The sequence below is a fragment of the Lonchura striata genome, chromosome 2 (genome assembly GCF_050655825.1).
Source record: "Lonchura striata isolate lonStrDom1 chromosome 2, ASM5065582v1, whole genome shotgun sequence".
NCBI classification, from domain to species: domain Eukaryota; kingdom Metazoa; phylum Chordata; class Aves; order Passeriformes; family Estrildidae; genus Lonchura; species Lonchura striata.
Window position 1 is genome coordinate 85,599,972 of NC_140704.1, and position 21,609 is coordinate 85,621,580.

At 41.4% G+C, this 21,609-nt stretch overlaps 1 protein-coding gene across 10 annotated transcripts in view; it reads right to left on the reverse strand.

Annotated features, from left to right (window-relative positions):
- The window catches only part of MARCHF6 (membrane associated ring-CH-type finger 6), a 44,419-nt gene extending 33,991 nt beyond the window's left edge, over nucleotides 1-10,428 (reverse strand). For 3 of the 10 annotated variants that reach the window (XM_085571700.1, XM_021538423.4, XM_085571697.1), the window contains exons 1-3: nucleotides 10,399-10,428; nucleotides 5,776-5,872; nucleotides 4,923-4,996 (exon numbers count right to left, since the gene is read on the reverse strand). In XM_085571700.1, coding sequence (XP_085427826.1) covers nucleotides 4,923-4,996; nucleotides 5,776-5,872; nucleotides 10,399-10,417 — 190 coding nt within the window. In that variant the 5' untranslated portion in view covers nucleotides 10,418-10,428. Of the gene's footprint in view, nucleotides 1-4,922; nucleotides 4,997-5,775; nucleotides 5,876-9,320; nucleotides 9,797-10,398 lie in introns of those variants that run through there. The other 7 variants (XM_021538424.4, XM_021538422.4, XM_085571696.1 and 4 more) reach the window with 5 other exon arrangements.
- Between the last annotated feature and the right edge of the window lie 11,181 nt (nucleotides 10,429-21,609).

A 21,609-nucleotide genomic window follows, 5' to 3' on the forward strand; every position in this document is an offset into this window, starting at 1 on the left:
AAAACCAGTGGTGAGGTCTTCTTTTGCTAACAATTAGAAAACATGTAACAAATTCATTACATGTACTTTCTACACACTTACATGGATACTAAGAACTGGTAATACACACTATAAATAACAGATTTTAATAAAGAAGATAGAACTATATTTGGGAGTTGCACAAAGACATTGCTGCCTGGATGTTATGTTGGAAACATCTGTGTTTGAAGATTTTAACATTATGGACTATCTTTTAAAACCTTACGTACTTCTAACTACATAAGGAAACTCAATTTTTAGAAGAACAAATAGAAAGAAGTTTTCAATTCTTCTTGTGAGCAATCCTTTAAGAGTCTAACAAATACTGCTTTATGCTATCTACCTGCAGCCCCTTCACCTACATTCTCAATCATCCTTTTACTAGTCTCAGAGAAGAAGCCTCTAAAGGAGTAAGAAATTATTTTCTCTCCAGGGCTATTTCCCTCAGTTTCTGTATTGTAAAGTGAACTCAAGAACACAGACAAACAGTATCAACATCCAGAAGTAGTCAAAAAAGGGGGAGAGACTGGTGCATTACAGCAATATATGGATTATAACTGAGACAAAGTAACAACAGTACCCTGAGACAAGTAGTACCTGGTTTGAAATTTCAAAGCTTGTTATTCGCCAGGTATCTGGCAGGGAACTGGAATTCACGAAACAAAGGACTAAAAGTATAACACTAGGGAACTGTAGCTGTGAAACCATAGAGCAGTGAATTGAAAGCAGGACACAAACATATTTTGACATCCTCTTACAATTTTCTTGTTACAGAAACAGATTTAGTACACAATTTGGAACCATAGAAAATGCCAAACGAAGTCTAACTAATGATCTCAACTCACACTGAACAAACATTCTGGAAAATTTCTGCCACAGGAGACAAAACAGCTTTGTCAAGGCTGAAACAGAATATCTATTTAGAGCATATCTGTTAAATATTTATGGTACCATTCACAGACAATTCAGCAGACACTTTGAGAACTTTCTAGTTTTCAAAAAATATATTTTAATCAACACTTTTCAACAAGGACTACACAGAAAATATTAACTCTGCATTAATGATTTATTTGTTAGGGACAAGTTGCTAAGTTGGAAATATTTGAAATTTACAAAATTTAAAACTGCAACTTTGAGGAATTGCTGAACACACACAAGGAACTGTAAGAAAGAATGTCTATCCTAACTTAAAGCAAAAAGTGATTATAAAAGCTGGCACTTTTGCATGTTCACTTTTTTAAAAGCTTTAGAGTTACAACATAGCTTTTTCAAATAAAAGAATAGTGTAGCTACTACTCAGAGAACACAAGCTATATCCCCCAGATTTTAATAATTTGGTGATTTTTGATGATTTCAGAAGTTGAGGGTGGGAAGAAGGCTGTTTTCCTGTGCACACCTCAAAATATGTACAGCTTTTCCCACTAGAAGCTTTATATTATGATGATAAGGTAAAATCCTTTTATGTCCTGCAACACTCAGGTGCATGAAATACAGGAATTCCTAGCATGACAGGAAAACCCCTGGTGTACAAGCACCCTGCACCACTGAAGCTTGCTGCCAGTGATTTTCATAGCTTATCTTCTCACCTGTGTCTGCCACCCAGTGCTATTTTCTGTCCACACTGCTCCTCCCTTTACCCACTACCCACTATCACTTTGAGACCTGAGACCTTGACCCCTGCTACCACAGCATTCATCCTCCTCATTCACTCCTGCACATGCATCCTCCTCACTGCAACTCCATCCCCTACTTTCCATCCCAGTAATCTTTCCTAACTCAGTTTCAGAAAGCAAAATCCTGCATTATTTACCACAGTTCCTCCAAATAAAAATCATTCTACTGGAGACCAATTGAAACAATAGCTTGTCTTCTTTCCTATTACAGCATGAAATTCAATCAGACTTTGGGTGAGTTTTTCATAGGTTTAGCTCAGCTTCCTTGAGCTGTACAGATTATAGAAAAACTACTAGAAAGCTTTTTGGATACTTAGGTCCCACCTATGCAGTGTAACTGCTAATTTAGTTGTGAATCCTGAAGTTAGGTGGTTTTTTTTTGTTTGTTTGGTTGTTTTCAGAAGGTTGGGTTTTGTTCTACCCTCCCCTCCTGTAAGCCTTACTTTTCCTGGAAAACAACTATTAATTTTACTTCTCCAAAACAGATGGTATATAAAAAAATCTGCTCTTACACTGAAACAAATAAGGTAGGAAAAACACAAGGCTACCTTTAGAAGCTGTAATTTAACCTACTTCACAGAATCATCGCACTTGCAACCCTCTTACTCATAGATTCTTTCTTTACTACTACATTTGCAAGCTGTTTATATGCCACCTCAGTCATCCTCATGCACTGATCGTGAAATAAGACTGTGTTACTCGTAAGTAAAAACCATATATTTGATAGCTCCTGGGTAAAAGCACTGGTTTGGTAAAACAGGGCTTGTGAGTTATTCTTTAGATTGGAACAGATGATCTTCCTAAGACTGTTCCAACCCAAACCACTCTATGTTTCTGTGTTTTACACATGCAGACTTTGCTTCAAACCAACAAGGTAGAAGGTGAAAAACTCCACTTCTCAGTACGGTCTAACAAATACATGAAAGAACAGTTGTATAAATCTCCACTGTGTGTATGCCATGCACACTGGAGCTGGCAGAAGACACACTGAATTCTGTGCCAGCACATAGTTATTTGTTCCAGAAGTTTATTTTTTGAAATTAGCCTTTCTAGAAATTCTGAAGCTATGGTCTACAATGTTAAAACTTTATCATAACAAACAGGTAAAGAAATCAGTTTAATATATCCTTCAATAATGTAATATCCAAATTACATGATAAGGAACACCATACTCATATGGCTTCCTTTAGCTTTACAGTCTTTGTTTTAACAAAGCTTGTGACATTGTATGAACCACATACCAGCAATCAAGCTGCATGGAAAGCACAGAAATTAACCTATTCTGATCCTCAGACAAAGATCAGCCTAGTCTACTTCCATATTTGTGTTTTTGACAGTACTTATGTTAACATTACCTCCTACAGAATGGAGAAGTTTTGACAACTATATTTTCTTGGGAAATACAGCCTCACTGTCAGTGTCAGTGCTTATGCTTAGTGCAGCCCATCCTTGCAAATGACAAAAGAAAGTGCATGTGTGGGGAGGAAAAGAACACAGAATAGTTACTCTTTAAAAACTCAAGAAGAAAACACAGGAATTAAAAATTACCAAGTCAATTAAAAAATGTCTAAAACTACTTTTTTCATAGTTGTATTAACTCATAACTTGCAGAACTTCAGAAAGCGAATTAATTTTAAAACATAAAAAATTTAGCTTTAAAGAATGCATTTGAAATCGAGTCATTTACCTACATGACTAAACACATTTAGAGAATGATGCTAGTATTAAAAAGAAAAATTTGTTCCTTTGTACTCCTGCCAAAATACAAGTTGAATCTTCTCCTTTTTCCTTCCTTCCGAGCAATACTAACTGTTCAGATGCTAAAAAAAAAAAAAAAAATCCCAAAATCTTACAGAACTTAGAGAATAAATGCACTAGAAATAGTTTATGAATACTCCATACATGAGAAGTTACACTAGCAAGGGAGCATTTTTGACAGAATGACAGCAACAGCCTTAGCAAGCAAACCAAGCTAAACAAGAGAGGAGCTGCTGGTATTACTGCACTAATACTCTATTACAGTACTATATTACTATTATTAGTGCTTATCTCCTGTAGCACAGATATTAATGACATGCATGTTTATTTGACCACATCCCGTGGTGAATCAACTTATCTGAAAATGTGTTACACCTGGCATGGTTATAGGCCAGATCAACTTTGCTTGGGGCATATACTCAAGTCCCCTTTTTTTCCTGCCTTATAATTCTCTCTCCAGCACCTGTGACTCCTTCCCTGCTCCCACAAGCAGATCCAGTTTGCAGACTGGACAGCCATGTTATCTTCCAAAGAAAGAGGGACAAGAGAAATTAAGGAAACCGTAACTGCATGAGTATTGGGTGCAAGGGAAACAATGAAACAAGACCCCATGGGTAGGGAGAGCAGGAGGAATCTGTGCAGGGTACCTGACCTGCTACCCCTGTGTGAAGCCTAGTAGGAAAAAGCACACTGCAATGTGGAAAGCCGAGAAGGAAACCTCCTTATCAGCTGAGCCTGCTCAGTCAGGGGAGTGACAAGTGTGTGGCAGAGGATAAGGAGACCTTTACTAGAGGCTGAATGTGGAGGACACTCTATTGCATGAGGAAGAAAGGGATTCCTTATTACCAATTTCAAAGCTCCTATGAAAAATGGTAATTTTTTTGAGCCACATTAACTCAACTAAGTTTTCTCACCTGTCCATAACCTGCAAGTATATTACAAGCTGTGCTGGCTAACAAACGGCAATTTAATACTGGGTAGTTAGCATATCTTGACTGAAATGTAAGTGGAATAATCATAATTTCTATAATCTGTCTAGATCACTTGAACTGAAAGTGACAGAAGCCAAATATTAGTGTTGTAGGTAGATCCTTTAAAGGCAATTGAAAACTGCCTTTCAAATTCAAATTTTGCCATGGTTTCACTTTACCGTTCAGACTTCCAAAAACTCAAGTTTATCAATGAAGCTGAAAACGTGCAACACTGTAATGCTGGCAACAAAAGAATGGCACTGAGGCTGTCAGTAAAAGGTACAGAATAGCACTTTTTATGTCTCGCTTAAGATTATGAAAGAACCAAACTATCCATTATTTAAGCAATTCAAAGTCTGCAACAGCATGCATAAAAATTGCAGTTAAAACAAGAATACAAGTTATGCCACAAGTTTGGATCTACCACACTGAATGAAAAGGTAATCATAGACATTATATGAGAAAAATTCTGAAAAAATAGGAGCCAGTAAAACATACTTACTTGGTGTGAAAGCAAATCTGTGCTTACATAATTCACAGTATTCTTTTCTGCTGTGTTTAAGCCACTGAACTAAGCTGCAATAAAAAGTGATCACATTAACACACGCCATACATGTCTCAGCCCTATCCCTCCACTTAAACCAGGAGATTTGTGCTGCCAAGTAGGACTTAAATTAGCATGTTTATTAAGTCCATTTAGGCCATGAAGTAAGTTTCAAACAGTAGAAAAAGGTAAACAGACATGTGTCACAGTGTTGATAAAGAACATTCTTTGAGTATGTTATTGATCAAAGCAGACATAATGGCCTGGACATCCACCTATGACACCAATTCTTATAAATACTTCAAGATATGACTATATAGATGCACACAGCCAAGATTTAGAACTGCTGTATTTTTGAAAGACTATTAAAATACCATTAGAAATGACAATATGGACCCGAACTACAGTTTTTACTTTAGCACTTCCTGAGCAAACACACCTCAAAATGACTAAAAAGCACTAGGTTTTTTTTTTCTGTGAGGTTTGATGTTCTTTCTATTCACAGCTGTAAGTGGGCAAAAAACCCCCAACATTCCTATTTTCCTACTTAGTTTTCATAAAGCTGACATACAATCAGAACTTCAGTCTCAAACACAAATAATTATCAGTGCTTTCTTTCCACATATAATTACTAAATTTTTCCTGAATTGTAATGAATCATCATGTAAACAACATCACAACCCCAAACACTTTTCCACTGAAAATTTTTTTTTCACTAGTTAACATGAAGACTTGAAGTATTTCTAGAAACATGTCAATATGTTTTCATTAGGAAAAAGAAAATTAAGAAACACACAGACACAGAACTCACCATTCCTGATGAATAAATTTAATACTGCCAGTACACACACATGGATGATAGAGGGGTTTCTCAGGAGTTCCTTCCGACCGACAGACTCTGCATATATCTGCTGACAAGGACAAAAAGCTTATTACACTACTGCTTAAAGAACTTGAATTTTCAAGACAAATTACACAATTACTGTCTAGAAACTTTACCATGTAGCAAAATGATGCCAGAATAAATTGAAAGAGGATGAAAGACAGATTTCATATGATGCAAGACAGAGACTGGGAGATCACAAGAAAGAGCAACAAGAACATTATCTACCTGATCATGTTACATAAACTCAAAACACATCTTATAAAATTTTAGGATTTCTAGGAAAGAGACACAGTAAAACTACAGAAGGATGTGTTTTCTACCTAAAGAGTTATCACTAGAACAACTGTTAAGGATAATTTTCTTGAATGTGGACACTTTGAAATAGAAAAATTCCATCTCAGTTTGGTAAAAAGTAAACAGAGGCTGAACAGAAGACGTTTAATAATGTCCAACAATGACTTAAATAATTTGTTACTCTTGAACCTAGCAAACATATTTCCTTGGTGCTTTTCATGAATGGAAAAAAAATCCAAAACAACAGACACAGGTATTTTGCAATTTACTACTTGGAGATAGCCTAGTGTCTAGTTAGAAAGCCACTTTCTACTTCCTATTTCGTAATTTCAGTAATATTTCCATAGGTCTTTATTCCTTATTTTTGATGTTTTCTTGCCACAAAAGGGTGCAAGAGGTTTTGTGGATAAACAAGTGAGCATAAACCTTTCCCTCTAAACAACAGATGTCTATTTTAAATGCCATTCAGTTAGCCAGAACTCTAAACACACAATTAAATAGAAATAAAAATCAAGTTTTATCTGTTTATTGACAGATGCATGATATTGTCCTTTGACTCTTCCTTCTGCTTCTAGTAAGAAGTGAACATAAAATGTCCATTTTCATAGAATACGTGAGTTTGAGATTTCATATTTTCTTAATTATTTCTCTATCAACCACTATCCAGCAAACATGCATATTTGTTCCAGTGGAACACATGCATATCAGAGATCTCTGTCAGAAAAATACCAGTTGATGTGAGAATACTGCAAATATGCAATTTCAAGTCTGAATCACCTATCTTTGTTCTTGGCCAAAATCTTAAAAAGTAATGCTTTTCTACAAAAACTTCCAAAAGGCACCGAAGACTAATTTTTTTCTTTCTCTATAAAGAAGTCACATTATGACCATATCCATAATCTAGAGAGTATTAGGACAGTTTCTACACATAAAGCATAAGAATTCAGATTATTCAATTAGAAGAGTTTTCCATCTATGAAAAGGTTTGTATGAATTCATTATGCAGCATGAAAATCTAGAATTAACAGAAACATGTATTCAGAATCACATCAGTGCAGCTACAAAGAGAAATAAAGAGTACTTCCATCACTGCCGTGTTGAGCAGCGATGATTTGCAGTATTGCTGCAAACATCAGGAGTCCCTGGTTCCTCTGCTGACAAGAATGTCCAGAACTACTACTTCACTTAACAAACTATTCTTTTATCCCACAGAGCACTTCCACAGGGATGTCTCTCCAACTGGACAGGCAGGCCCTGCCCTACCCACTCTTGCTGTGGCATGCCCACCTCCTCCCGCATTCTTTCCAACAGAGCTGCTTCACGGCAGCAAGTGGACAGCTTTGTAGGCTGGAACAGAGTCACAAGGGGTCAGACAAGCACGAGACAGTACATGAAACCATTGTTTTAAGGACACTCTGGCACCAGTGAAAGCAAGCTAAAAGCACACCGCTCCCTGAAGGATGCCCACTGCTGTCTGAATCTGTCCATTTAATGGCCTGTTGACTCGCACAGCAAACTATTCACTTATTGTCAAAACTTTTGGGAAAAAGCAATTTGCATTACTGTGAGCAAAATAATTCCTTACTTGAGAAAAGACTGCCTGTTAGCTTACTAAAATGAACTTAATTTTTATTTTTTCAAAGCTATAATTTCTAGGTATTTCCACTTGTTTTATAAATCCAAATAAACATATTATGAGTGCAATTGTTTGGACTGTGAAGCAACTAGTAGCTTCAAATCAATAAACTCTGCTGAGGGTCAATGTGTTAAGCTATGCACCTTACAAACTACAGCCATGGTCAACGAGAATTGCAACGTGCAAGAATCACTATTTTTCTATGTGCACGTACACTCTGCACCCTGTTCTTCAGGCTCATGTTTTGGAAAAAATTATCTTGAATAATAAGTTCTTTCCTGTTCCCCTCGAGAATGATTCACTGCCTATTATCTCTCCAACTGAATCCAACACCAGAATATCAAAAAGCGAAGATCATGTTATTTAGCAACAAACCGATTTATCTAGAAAGAACCAGAACTACCTCTCTTCAGTAAAACCTGCTATCTGGTGCTTTCAGGTGCTGCAGAGAAGCAACTTTCACATTCATTCTGAAGTGAAGCAGCTTCCACTTAGGTCTGGCCATGACCCCAGACTGCCTCTCTTATCTGAGCTCTCTCCACGCAGTTCCGTTTTCTAGCTCCACAATACAGCTCAGTCAAGCACAAAGCCCATCAGAACCACAATGGCCGTAATACCGCAACCAAACAATCACCCGTTCAGAAAGTCCATCTGACACTTTGTAGCAGAAGCTCACGCACACAGTAATATCATATTTCCTCTCTCTCAAGGCACTAGCACATTCTTTGCTGCTGCTGTTCACGGCTTTCTAACCTTGGGAAGTCTCCTCAGCATTCTGGCAAGCTGTGTGCAGTTCTAATAGTAGGATCTGAGGTTTGAAACTGTAGAAGTTGTAACATTCTAGTGGTATTTATGGAAAGTGAGTATATAGACTGTTTACTTTCGTGCTGCCACTGGGAGCTTTTGAGGGCAACATTGATAAGGACACAATAAAATATCTAAGGCTGCATATATATGTGCCTTTGTGTGTGTTTATAGATAAAAACAGAAAAGTCCAATTTTCAAGTGTGGAATTCAACAAATGTGGTTGATTTCATTGATGTAAGTGACTTGGTCTACAGAGCTGCAGCAAGCAACTTTAAATGTTACATTTAAGAAACATTAATATTTTGATAAACCATCAGTGATCATGGGTATTAAATATGTCTACAGCACAACCCAAAAGATACTACTACAAAGGTAGTGTCTCATTTCATCCAGTAGTTTATGTTTTTCCAGCTTTTTTTGTTTAATCCTCTCAAGCAGGAAAACCAAGAGACACCTGATAAAAAGCTACATTCAAAATTATGCCAAAGAAACAAAAGCCAAGATGCAAAATGCTTTCCTTGGAACTGCTTTGCTACTGCAATATGTATTTACACTCATTGTTTGAGATTACAAACAAAGCTCCAATACTGCAAGAAACATAACACAACTAACATCCTTTATTTAGTTTGGTTTACACTACAATATGAAATGCTGATCTGTCAAAGTTCTACAGTATCTGCTTGAACTACATAGGCCCTCTCTGGAGACAGTCAAAACCCACCTCAACACATACCTGTGTCACCTGTTCTTGGTCACCCTGCCTTGGCAGGGGAGTTTGAGAAGATGAACTCCAGAGATCCCTTACACCCTTAACAATTCTGTGATTTTGTGATAAACTAAGCATAACAAAAGTGCTGACAAAATATATCCATGTTTGATCTCAAATAAAGCAATACCCTTAAAAATGGATACTACATATAGAATCCCCCTCATGACTGAGGGGGGGTTTGACAAGTATTATACTTTGACAAGTATTTTTAAGTTAGGTAACTGACTACGTATTAGTCTGTTCTAAAAGAGACAGAGAAACATGTCAGCTGCTCCATATTTCAATTTTCCAAACCGATTGCCCAGCACAAGTAGCAAAGACAGCTTTGCGAAAGGAGCAGCTATTACTATTCAGCTAAACGCGGAAATGTAAGGCTCCCTGGGCTACAGGGCCGGCCGGGTCCGACAGAGCCCGCTGGCAGGAGGGAGCTGGGGGCAGTGCCCTCCTCGCCGCCTCCCCCGCTGCCCCGGCGTGCGCACCCGGCCTGCTGCTTTCCCTCCCGGGGTCTCATGTCTGCCCGGGCCCCCCTTCCCCAGGCAAAGCCTCAGCCGGCGGAAAGCTTCGGCGGGCCCCGCTGCCCGGGTGCGGCCCCGCTGCCCAGGTGCGGGCCCCGGTGCTCAGGTGCGGGCCCCGGTGCTCAGGTGCGGGCCCCGCTGCCCGGGTGCGGGCCCGGTGCCCGGGTGCGGCCCCGCTGCCCGGGTGCGGCCCCGCTGCCCGGGTGCGGCCCCGCTGCCCGGGTGCGGCCCCGGTGCCCGGGTGCGGCCCGCGGCAGCGCCGCCCCCCGCGGTTATGTAAGGGGCACCGCGCGCCGCCTCGCGCGCTGCGCCCCTGGCCCGGCCCCGCCCCGCGGCGCGGCGGAGGGGCGCGGGGCCCGGGCACCTGCAGCTCCGCTGCGAGACGCCCCTCCGGGCGTGAACAGCCCCAGCCCGCCCAGCGGGCCCGGTGACACCCTCCTTCTCCGCTCCCGCGCCCCTCCACCCTCCGAGGCTGCCCCGGCAGAGCCCCTGCTCGGGGGCAGGCGGTAGCGGGGCGAGCGCCGTACCTTCCTCAGCGGTCTCCATCTTGCCGGGCTGACGCAGCGCCGGCCGGGCGGGTGGCGTGACCGTGGGGGGCGGGGCCGCGCGCCGAGCGGACGGACCGGCCGCGCCGCCGAGCCCGCGAGCGCCGAGCGCGGCCGCGCGGGGACGGAGCGCCGGCCGCCCGCCGCGAGCGCCGCCTGCCGGGCGCGCGGGCAGGGAGGCCCCGCAGCGGGCCGGGCCCGAGTGGGCCGGGCGGGCGCTGCCGCGGGGCTGCCGCTGCTGCGGGGCTGCCGCACTCTCTTCTGCGGAAACACGGGGTCAAAAAAAGACCTCCGAGACCATTGGGTCCAACCTATGAACGAACACCTCCATGTCAACTAGACCATGGCACAAACATACAGCTTTTCCTTAAACACCTCCGGCAACGGTGACTCCACCACCTCCCTGGGCAGCCCGCTCCAAAGCCCAATCACTCTTTCTGTGAAGAAATTCCTCATAACGTCCAATCAGAACCTTTCCTGCTGCATCTTCAGACTATGTCCCCTCTCCTGTCGCTAGCTATCTGGGAAGAAGATGCGATCCCGACCCGGCTACAGCCTCTTTTCCTGTGGTTGTTCAGAGGGATAATGTCCTTCCTGAGCCTCCTTTACGCCAGGCTAAACAACCCCGGCTGCCTCAGCCATTCCACAGGCCCGGTTCCAGACCAGTCACCGGGTTTGCTGTTTCTCTCTGGACACTTTCCAGCACCTCAATCTCCTGAGCTGAGGCACTGAGCTGGACACAGCACTCGAGCTGTGGCCCCATCAATGCTGAATACAGGGGGACAATCAGTGCCCTGGTCCCGCTGGCCACGCTGTTCCTGATCCAAGCCAGGATGCCATTGGCCTCCTGGACACATGCTGGCTCGTGTTCAGCCAGCTGTTGACCAACACCCCCAGGTCCAGTTCCAATGGGCAGCTTTCCCTTCTCCCCGGCCTGTAGCGCTGCCTGGGGTTGTTGTGACCCCGGTCAGGATCCAGCACTTGTCCCCGCAGCCTGCCAGGGCCCGGCCCCGCAGCTCGGCCGGGAGCGGGCGGCGGGGGAAGAGCACGGGAGTCGGACAAAATGTAGCCAAAATCTGCTCTAAGTTCTTCTACTCCAAACCGGAGAGAAACGCTGCATCCCTAGGTGAAGTCAGCCAGATTTTGAGAGGGTCAGTGTTCCAGAGATCAGGGATGTGTAAGCCCTGGAAATAGCCATCCTCCTCAGTGTCAAGCTGTGCTGTTCGTCAAATCTCACCGAGCCTTCCAGAGCCGGGGCTTTCCAACAGTTAATAAACTGCTCAGCAAAGCTCAAACATCTCTCTTAGTTTAATCATTTATGTTTCCATGTCTTGCTGCCTTACCTAGCCAGGGCAGCACGCATTAAAACTTTGTACTCTGCCATGTGCTCTGAGAGCTGTTGCTCACGCCCTGCTGAGTTGGCAGGAATATTGTTAAGGAAGAAAACTATTTAATTTTATTCAGGCTAGAGAGGTATTCCATCCTGATGAAATGTATGTGTGCATTGTTTTAGTGCTCCATTGTGGCAGCTGTTTCAACCCTTCTGGTTGATCAATGAGTCGTAGCAACCCTGAGCTCTCTTTGTGTCCAGCCAGTCATTAAATCCTTTGGCTTCAGCCTTCAGGTTTCGTGTCAGCAGCAGAGTGGTTGGTAGTTCAAGTCTGAACTTAGAGCGCAGAGGTACCCAATTTGCAATTTTATAACTGTTTTCCTAAACTGTAGCCATGTTAGTTCCTTCAAAATCACATTTTTCAAGCTGGTGGAGTGTATGATACTGGCCTGTGTAAGTAAAAAAATTAAGGAAAAAGTGAAGGCTTCATATGGCTCTCCAATAGCTGAATAAGTACAGTAAAGACCTGCAATAAATACACTTGGGCTAGACTATCATACTCAGCTTTTCTGTATCCCTCCTCTCTGAAAGGCAAGGTGGAAAAATTCTCACTTATAACTTTAAACAAAAAAATCTGTTTATTTTAACAATAAGCTATTTTTTGAGCTTCATTCTGTTCTGTGTCAGCAAATTATCTTGGCCTATTAAAAATCTGTCAGCATAGTACTCAGGATGTGGGAAATGTTGTAATACTAATTTTGTCAGAGCAAGGAAAAATCAATGGAAAAAAAACAGGAGAAAAGCCAAGAAATGGAGAATTTCAATTTCCAAGGATATTCCTAATTCTCACTCTTTATCTCCCAAACATGTAACCAACCATTATTCGTTACAACATTGTTACTCTGCTGTGATAAATGCAAATTAAATGTCAATAAAAGTCTCTAAATTATAATTTGCATTCAAAGACCATGGCAAGATTAATGTATATAATTCTCCAATTTCAGTCTCTCATGGTAGGCTTCTTTAAATTCCATTAAAGCTTTTGAAAGGAGTCGCTGTATGTTGCCAGTGAATAATTTCATTCCTGTCTGTATCTATCTGTTCAGCCATTTAAATTACCTAACAAGCATTACACATGTACTGTCTTCTCAGCATTTAGAGAGAATTTATCCCAAAATTTTGTTCATACCTAGTGTTTCAGTATGTGCTATACAATAGCTTACCAGCAAACATGAATTGGAGGCAGACTGTTATACTTGAAACAGTAAGAAAAAATACCTATAGTATGTTATTTAGGTTAACTTAAATCTAGCATCTCTCAGCCTTCTTGGTGTTTTTGTGAATGTATTATTAATCTGTCTATTTAGTAATATGTTAGGTGTTTTTTGTCTAAGAAATACACATGGCTTAAGTAGCTGTTAATTTTTGGAAAAGAAAGACGTTAGCTTTTGACTCTCAACAAGGTCAAGAATTACTGCTAACAAGCGCTGAACAAACATGCTGAAAAAACAAAGTCTCAGATCCATTTATGTTATTATGTAGATAATGGAGAAAATATGGTAATTGTACTGGTGTAAACTGAAGACAGTAATAGATACAACCCCAAACAACAGAAGGTTATGGGTAAAGGAAAGGCATACTTATAAGTGTGGAGAGGAAGAGTAGAAAAAAAGACAAGGATCTTTTCAACATGGTCTTGTTTTGGTTTTACATGACTTAAATGCTTAGATAATGCGTTTTTATTTAAGAGTTCTATTAAGACAATACAAAGTAATAATTGCAAAATGGAAACTATCTAGCATTTGTACTGTGACATTTCTATCTTTCCTGTCATTTTAAAATGGCTTCATAAAAATTATTCTCTTACACTTTTAGTTATTTCGAAAGTTCAGAGCATTGAAAAAATCAAACAGTAAAAGCTACTGCTTTTCAATTTTTCTGTGGATGAACACTTCAAAATGCATTTATTTTCTTAACCAGTTGTTTTGGGGTTTTTTTCCGGTGCTGTTCTAGTTTTTTACCCCTCATCTGCTCACCTGATCCTCACTGCAAAATTGGTTCAGTTAATTATGAACAGCAAGTTGCAGAAATGTGGAAAACATAGTGGATTATCTTAAGTAAAACCAAGTGGACGTCAGCTTATCTTGACAAACCAGGCAGTATTTGGAATGAACATGTATCTGGTTCCTAAATGATGCACCATCATTAGGGAGGCATAGAGCTTCCATGGCAGGAGAAAAACCATCAGAACAGGCTCTTTGGTGTGTAGCACAAAGAATGGCCTGCAGAAAATTTGCCTGACACAATCAGAAAGCACAGAGGTCTGTGGGCTGCAAAAACACATGGTGAAAAACACTGCCAGCCTGGATCTCCCCTGTGCACTGCAGGGACTTTAGAGCACGTGATTCCAGGACAGTGGCTGCTCTGCTGTGACATCTCCTGAACCATCCCTAACCAACAGGTAGCTGCTGTGGCCATGGTTTCCTGGAATGAAGATGGAGAGAAGTGCTCTCAGATGTACTGTGAATGCAATGGTGTTTGCTGCTGCACCAGGTTATTGGCCCAGGCTGCTGCACTGGTGCTTAATACTAACTCTAACACCTCAGTATATGGAGTACTGAGCAATGTTTCTCTTCAGCTGGTGCTTGCTTCTTACTAAACCTGGATTATGATTAGTAGCTAATGGAGGAGTCAAACTTCCTGAATGAATATGTGACTTGTGTTTCATGTTTTGTGCTATGAAATGTGTAGCAGTGTGCCACCAAACATAAATTAAGAGATGGGCATAATGGCTGAGCATCATCAGACACAGACATGATGTAGTGTCCAGACCTGTTTATTTCAGAAACTGTCTCTGAGGAGAGGCTTGGTTATGTGCTGGGGTTTGTTCTGTGGATTACTAACATTTCAACCAAGAAAAAATCCTATTTCCACTAGTATTTTATATAGGAGATGAGGTAAATAAACCCAGTCTAAATGCTGCTACTGTTTAATGAGTCTGACTGAAAAGATGAATAAGGCTGTCTATATGTTTAGATTTTAAGAACTTAGGCAATACTTGGATAATTAAACAAACCATTTCCATAGAGTAAAGAAGTATTTGCAGAACTTCATTACTCTTTTCAAGATATGCAGAATGTGCTTCACCAAATTATTTTTAAGCATAGCAGGGATCTTTTCACATGTGTTGCAATGGATTTTCTATTTAAAACATAGGCCCTATCAGCTTGGTTGGGATGGGTCATCATGCCGAGAACGGAGCCAATGGCTCTTATTACTTTACTTGGGATTCAGAGCTCTGTGGCTATGGTTACTTGGTGGAGGCCTCCTGCATTCAAAAAGGGCTGTATTGGTCTTTCAGAATATCCCATTCCTAATAACTGTACTATCATTTGAAGTGAACAGTTCTAAAGCACTTTCATAATGTCCAAGTGAAACTTTTAGATAGATATTTGTGTCATTAGATTAGAAAGAGGGTTTTTTCCCTACTTATTGAACTTTGATCTCCTCAGTAACAGAGGATGTGGTGTGAAACATTACCATCGTCAAGTGACTGCGTATAAGTGCTTCTGAGAACATGTTGGTTCTCATGTCTTTAAAATTCTGTGAAAATATTCCTGCAGATGACAGCAGTTAGGGATTATCCTCAGTATTTAAAAGACTTATTTTGCCAGAAACCTTTATCGTGACCTTCCAGGCATTATTAAATGTTATGATTGCCAACCAAATTAAATTTAATTCCTCAGGGCAAGGTTCAGTTCTACTTAATTTAAAACCATGAGTGTTGCCAAAAAGAAAATGTATCTGCTAGGGAGAATGATCCACACAGTCACTATAGTTATATGTTCTGTAACAACACCTGTGTTACTGTTTGTGCTTCTGCAGCACTGACTAGGAAAGAAGTACAGAAGGGCTTAGATTTGTAATAACTTTGTCATTACTTTTCCTCAAATGTTTGTGAGGTATGGTCTAAAGGTCAGAGTTATTATAGGCTGATCAGAGTCAATGACCTCTGTTTTGTGAGGTTGTGATTTCAGTGGTGACTTTCACTTCACAGTAGCTTGCACACTGAGAATGTGCATCATGGGACATAACCCCCTGCTTTTTCTCATTTCCCTATGGCAAGAATGTATTTGCTGTGTGTGCTGCCTTCAATGCAGGGTCAAAGAATAAAGTGAAGAAACTGCTTAATTCTTTTGATGTCTAAGAAAAATGCTTGGCTCAGTGAAATAGATTTTCAGTTGGATGACTGACATGGAATGTCAAACATGCTTACTACTCAAAAGGTACATTCTCTTTTACACTCTCCTTTGTGTATCAATTATACTTTTTTTTTTTACTAGTTTTTTAGTGTAGTCATGTAACATGGGCCTCTGCCATGGCCCATGTTACATGACTGCCAGGCTGACCTGGTTAGAGGTGCCAAAGAAAGGGTAATCTCATGAAGATGACAACACAGAGAGAAATGGCAGTGAATGATATTTAATTCTGATGGCCTGAATGACTCAGAATGTCTGAAGACTATTTAAGCAGCTGCATTCAGTATCACCATTCAGCTTCTGAGAACAAACTTGTTTGGAATATGCAATTTTCAACTGAGAACATCTGGGAAAATTCCTACTTTAAAAGTTAGTATGGAATTTATCACTGGTTAAGGTGAAAATGTCTTCTGAGAGCCTGTCTTTTCTGATTCATTATCACATGAGCTCTGAGAGCAGAAACAGCTGTCAAAGATTTGTACCAAAATTTCCGGTAAGGTCTTACATATTCATGGTGACAAATTGGGTTATCTTCCATTTTTCTCTGGCTTTCCAAGTTTTGTTCTACTCCTTTTACCTCTTCTTCTACTGATCTTCTGAAGGAAGGAAATCAGGGGTCTTCAAATTGATATGGATTCTTGAGGGGATTGATTTATCTCTGCTTTCCTTACACTCCTGCTCATGTTGATCCAAGTCCTTGATCCTGATTCTATGGAAAGGCAGGGGAGAATTTTATACAGTAAAGGGCAGGGAGTTCTTTGGGAGGCCTCAACCTCATTGTAGCTTCAATGAAAGCAAAGGCTCATGGACAACTCTTTTTCTCCTTCAAACTCACTCCCAGTGAGGGTAAACTGAAGCTGGGAAAATACATCTTCCTCTGTGGACAAGGGTGCTACCATGCAAGAGTTCAGGAAGAACAGCTAGGAGCTAGAGAGATGCATGGTAGAAAGGATCATGGTGAATAGCATGGCCAAGATGAGCAGGGCAAGCTGGGAGGAGTGTGAGTGGGGCTAAGAGAAAGACTAGAAAAATTTGCCCAGATGAGATGTGGATGGTCCAATCCTGGAAGTGTTGTTCAAGGCCAGGCTGGATGGGGCTCTGAGCAACTTAGTCTAGTGAATGGAGTCCCTGCCCATGGTGAGGGGGATTGGAACTAGATGATCTTTAAAATTCCTTCCAACCCAGACCATTCCATGATTGTGAATACAAAAATGGTAATAGGGAGAAATCATTGGAAACAGGGAAAGGGGAAGTGTCACAACAATTTTCAAGGCAAAACAAGTGAATTCAGGGAACTACAGATCAGTCAGCCTCATCTCAACTTACAGGAAAATTATGCAATGTGCATTGAAAGAATCTCATGGCAACAGGGACCTGGACACGAGGAGCAGGAACGTGGACAGAGGTGACAGAGTTCCAAGGGTGCCACCAGAGGGCACCTCTACTCCAGGCCCAGGAGGAGTTTGGGGACCCTGAGAAGAAGGTGGCAGAGGAGATGGAGCATCTTTGGGGTCTGCAGTGGCCACTCAGGCAGAAGCCATGGTGGCTTGCACCCAAGCTGGGTCCACCTGTCAATTTGATGGGCCATCAAACAAGCAGCTGCTGATTTTGGGAAACTTATGGCTTTGAACGCTGCCACCTGATTAAGGAGGATTTACTTGAGGGGCCCCAGGGCATTTCCAGGTGTCTAAAGCCTTTAACATTTGCAACAGCATCCTGCAAGCTGCCCTGCACCTTGCTACTAGTGCTGGTGGCAGCTGAATGACTGAGTCACCAGAGGCTGCCAATCTGCTGTCTTGTCTTAGGCTGCAATATCTTCTTGTATCTTCACTGGTATAGTCCCCAGATCACATCCCCTGATTCCCAGAGACCCTTGAGACGGGTCAGTCACTGCCTGTGCTCAGCTGGGGCTGGAGGTGGTTCAGGAGAAAGATGTGGGGACTTAGGGTTTTCCCTGGGAGCCCAGGGATGATGTGACAGTGGTTGATGACCTCTGCGTCCACTCAGCTGCAGAAAGTGCTGCACTCCTTGAGCTCCAGTAGTGACCAGACCCAGCTCCTATACCAAGGACTGGCCCTTAACCCTCCATTCAGGGGGATGTGGGGGAGAACACGCCTTATTGATGAGGTCCCAGGTAGGGGTAACTGTCAGCCCAATGACAGTGAATTTTTGATCTAAATCTTGGAAATCCTATGCAAAATGCTAATTGCTGAAATGTCCTGCCCAGAGTCAAGAGGAAAGAGATATATTTTAGCTCTCCACCAGGAAGGGGACAGGAGGCAGGAAGGGGTACGGGAGTGCTTCAGCACTGACACACTGAATGGTCTCATGCAAGGAGCCTGTTGTGTGAGCCTGGACATAAAGGATGGGAGCTGAGAGCAGCATGTCAGCCCAGCCCTGCGGGGCAGCGTGCCTTTGTGAATCAATGTGTTCTCACCAGCAGCCTGCACCTTGCAATAACAGGAGCAGGTCCAAGAGGCCAAGAGAGCTGACCCAGAGCTCTCCAATTCATATGAGCAATAAGGATCTGTTAATGTAGGTGAGTTGGAAATCTGTACATCAAGAAGTGCTTCTGCTTGATTTTCTATCACAGATTTTCTCACTGCAGTCCAAAACTTGGGGTTGAAAGTGTGTATTTATGTTAAATATTCTGATTTATCTATGTTAACACATCTTTAATGATTATATCTGAAGTATTCTTAGACCTGCAGCATACTTCAGATTGGCTTGAAGATTTTGGATATGGAATCAATTCCAGAGCAGCTATCACAATGAAGAAAAGGTGTGAATTTAGATTGTCTCTTGAAGACACATGAGAAGGAAGACATTAAAGATCTCTTTGTTTTTGAAAATTCATATTTATAACATGCAGAGCAATAATGTCCTATGCTTTAGTATCATATTTAATCACAGATATTTAATAAGATTCTTTGTCTACTCATTTTCAGTTATTTAATATAATTATATTTTAATGACACTTGAAAGCTGAAAATTATAAGTTCTCACTCACCTGGATCCACTGTACTTAGAAATTTGCCATATATATTTAGTGCTGTGCTTACTGACAAATCAAAGCTCCCCCTGAAGCCCAGGGAATAAAGTCACTGGGACTTTGGGCAAGTGCTATGTGTTGTAGGACTGGGATCTGTAGTGACTTGGCTCTTCTGAGCTTGACTTGAACATGGTTTCTTCTTTAGCATCCTAGTAATGGTTATGGTTTTTTGGTTTTTGGTTTTTTTTTTTAAATCTGGAGATAACAAACTGGAAAACACCATATATTTCTTGCTTTCATAATAAAAATCAGAAACATGTATTTTCTTCTTTGTAAAATTTGCATTTAAGATAAACAGAGAGACATTTAATGGAGAGTCATTTAGTACAAGAGTAAAGAAAGTTACAAGAGTGATGAGGAGGTTATAGTTGTTGATTTTAATCTTGAAAGAATTCCTTGAAAAGATACCATACCTAAAGAACAAGAAGAATTCCTAACAACCTATTAAAGAAGTTAGCTGATTCTTTGAGAGGTTTCCAGGATTAATTAACACAACTGCCAGTAGCTCAGCTACCTGAGAGATGAACATAAACACAGCAAAAATTACTTTGAAGTGTACCCAGGTGAAATGTGCAAGATATAGATTGAATTTAGGGAAGACAGTTGTTTCCCAAATTTCACAAAATCTTTTTATCCCATCAAAGCAGGAAACAAAAACAGGCCTCTTCACAAACCTTTATTATAACAGCATCTTGTTATGGTAACCAAGAGCCTTAATTACCACACCAAGAAGGAGCCTCTTTAATTTCTGATTTTGTGTTTACAGAAATAATTTACAAGTTCATTGAGGAGTGTGCAGTTTCATTGCTGTTCTCCTGAGTCAGGCCATGCTTACTGTTTTCTGTCAATTCACATATATAATTGTCCTTGGAAATTAATTTAGCTCACAGAGGTTTAAGCTTGAAAACATTGGCAATTATGCCTTTTCTCAAAGGAAAGAACTTTTCACAATTGTTGAATGACATACAGCAATGGTTGTGCTCAGTTAAATCAAGGGGTTTAACTCTTGAGGAATTGAAATTACCTAGATGAGATTATTTTAGGATGAATATACATCATCAGAAAAATCCACATAGTCAAAAGTCAGTTTTGGTGACACTTTTGAACAAATTTCTGGAGAAGAGACCTTCAGCAGGCAGCAATTTCTGCTTAAAATCAGAGAAGGAGTGTTGGAATAGCTGATAGTACTGTTATCTGACTAGAATGAGAGGAATCAGGTTTTTGGTTCTGGCTCACAGAAAAACAGAACTGGCTGTACCAAGACAAAGTCTTCCAGAGAAGACAGAAGTGAAGAAACTACCATGTGGGTATGGCAGTTTCTGCACAAATGTGTGTGGTGGAACAGAAGCTTGAGCACAGATCTCTGACCCAGCATATTTATGTTAAATCTTCAGGTCTACACTGAGGGCATGTCCTAGGTAGAAAGTACTGGGTCCTTCTTAAGAACCAGCCTGTCCAAGACTTCCTCTCACAACATTATTCCCACCTGCTTTATATCTGAGTTTTATATTTTGTATGGACATTCAGACAAATGCTTCCCATGAATGCCAGTCTATCACTTATGAGAAAGAGTATGTGATGGTAGAGACACACTATGAATTCCTTCTACAGATAAGATGACTAATTTCCCTTTGAAGAGGCAGGTGACTGGGGATTTGATTTCAGCTTGAGGCTTAGGGTTTGGATTGGTTTTTCCCCCTGAACCAGGAAAACAGGCTGTAAAGAGCACCTGAGCTTGTCCTGAGGTCTGTGCTGCAGCTCAAGGCAGGCCTTTATAAGGAATCTGCCTTATGGTACCTGTCGTGTCAAGTAAAGACAGGTTATCATCTCTGCAGCTTCCAGGGAACAAAGGGAAAATCAAAGCACCTTAGAGTTGAACCTTGTAAAGGATTGAATAAACTTTTTATCTCATGGCCTATAACACCTCAGCTCTCTGTGATCTCGTTGTGGGTCTATCAGGAAACTGAGATTCAATTTCAGACCAGACGGAAGCAGCATGCTGGAAGTTGTGAAGTCTGGAAGTGCCAATATCAGCCCTTTAGAACAAATCTGATTAGGCCTTGAGTTTCCTGCTTAAGCTCATGGTTTTTACTTGCTGTAGCATCCAGTTTAAAACTTGCTAGTTCACAACTAAGCTGTGGAAGAGCAAGCCTGGGAGTTCACTCTTGGTACACCTGCTTCAGGACACACACAACTAGCAAATGTTTGAACTGTCTGGGTGAGCAGGGGAAACGAACCTCCTCCACACCATGATGGTTGATGCCACAAGCATCTGAACCAGGTTGGGTGGGCAGTGGCTGCAGTCTGCTTAGCCTACCTGGCCCCACTACTCCCTTCCACATGAGATGCACACTGCCTGTGTGCCTTCCTGTACCTGCACAGGGCAGTGTAGGTCAGCATTCACATGGGGGCTGGCCCCTTCCTGCCTGGACCCCTTTTGTGTTCTGAGTTGCCCCATTACATGTTTACAGCAGCTCAGGGAGTCTTAGAAACTCATTTTGTTCAACTGGCACAGACTTAGAATAGTTCCAGCACAGTCTCAAGCATCTGCA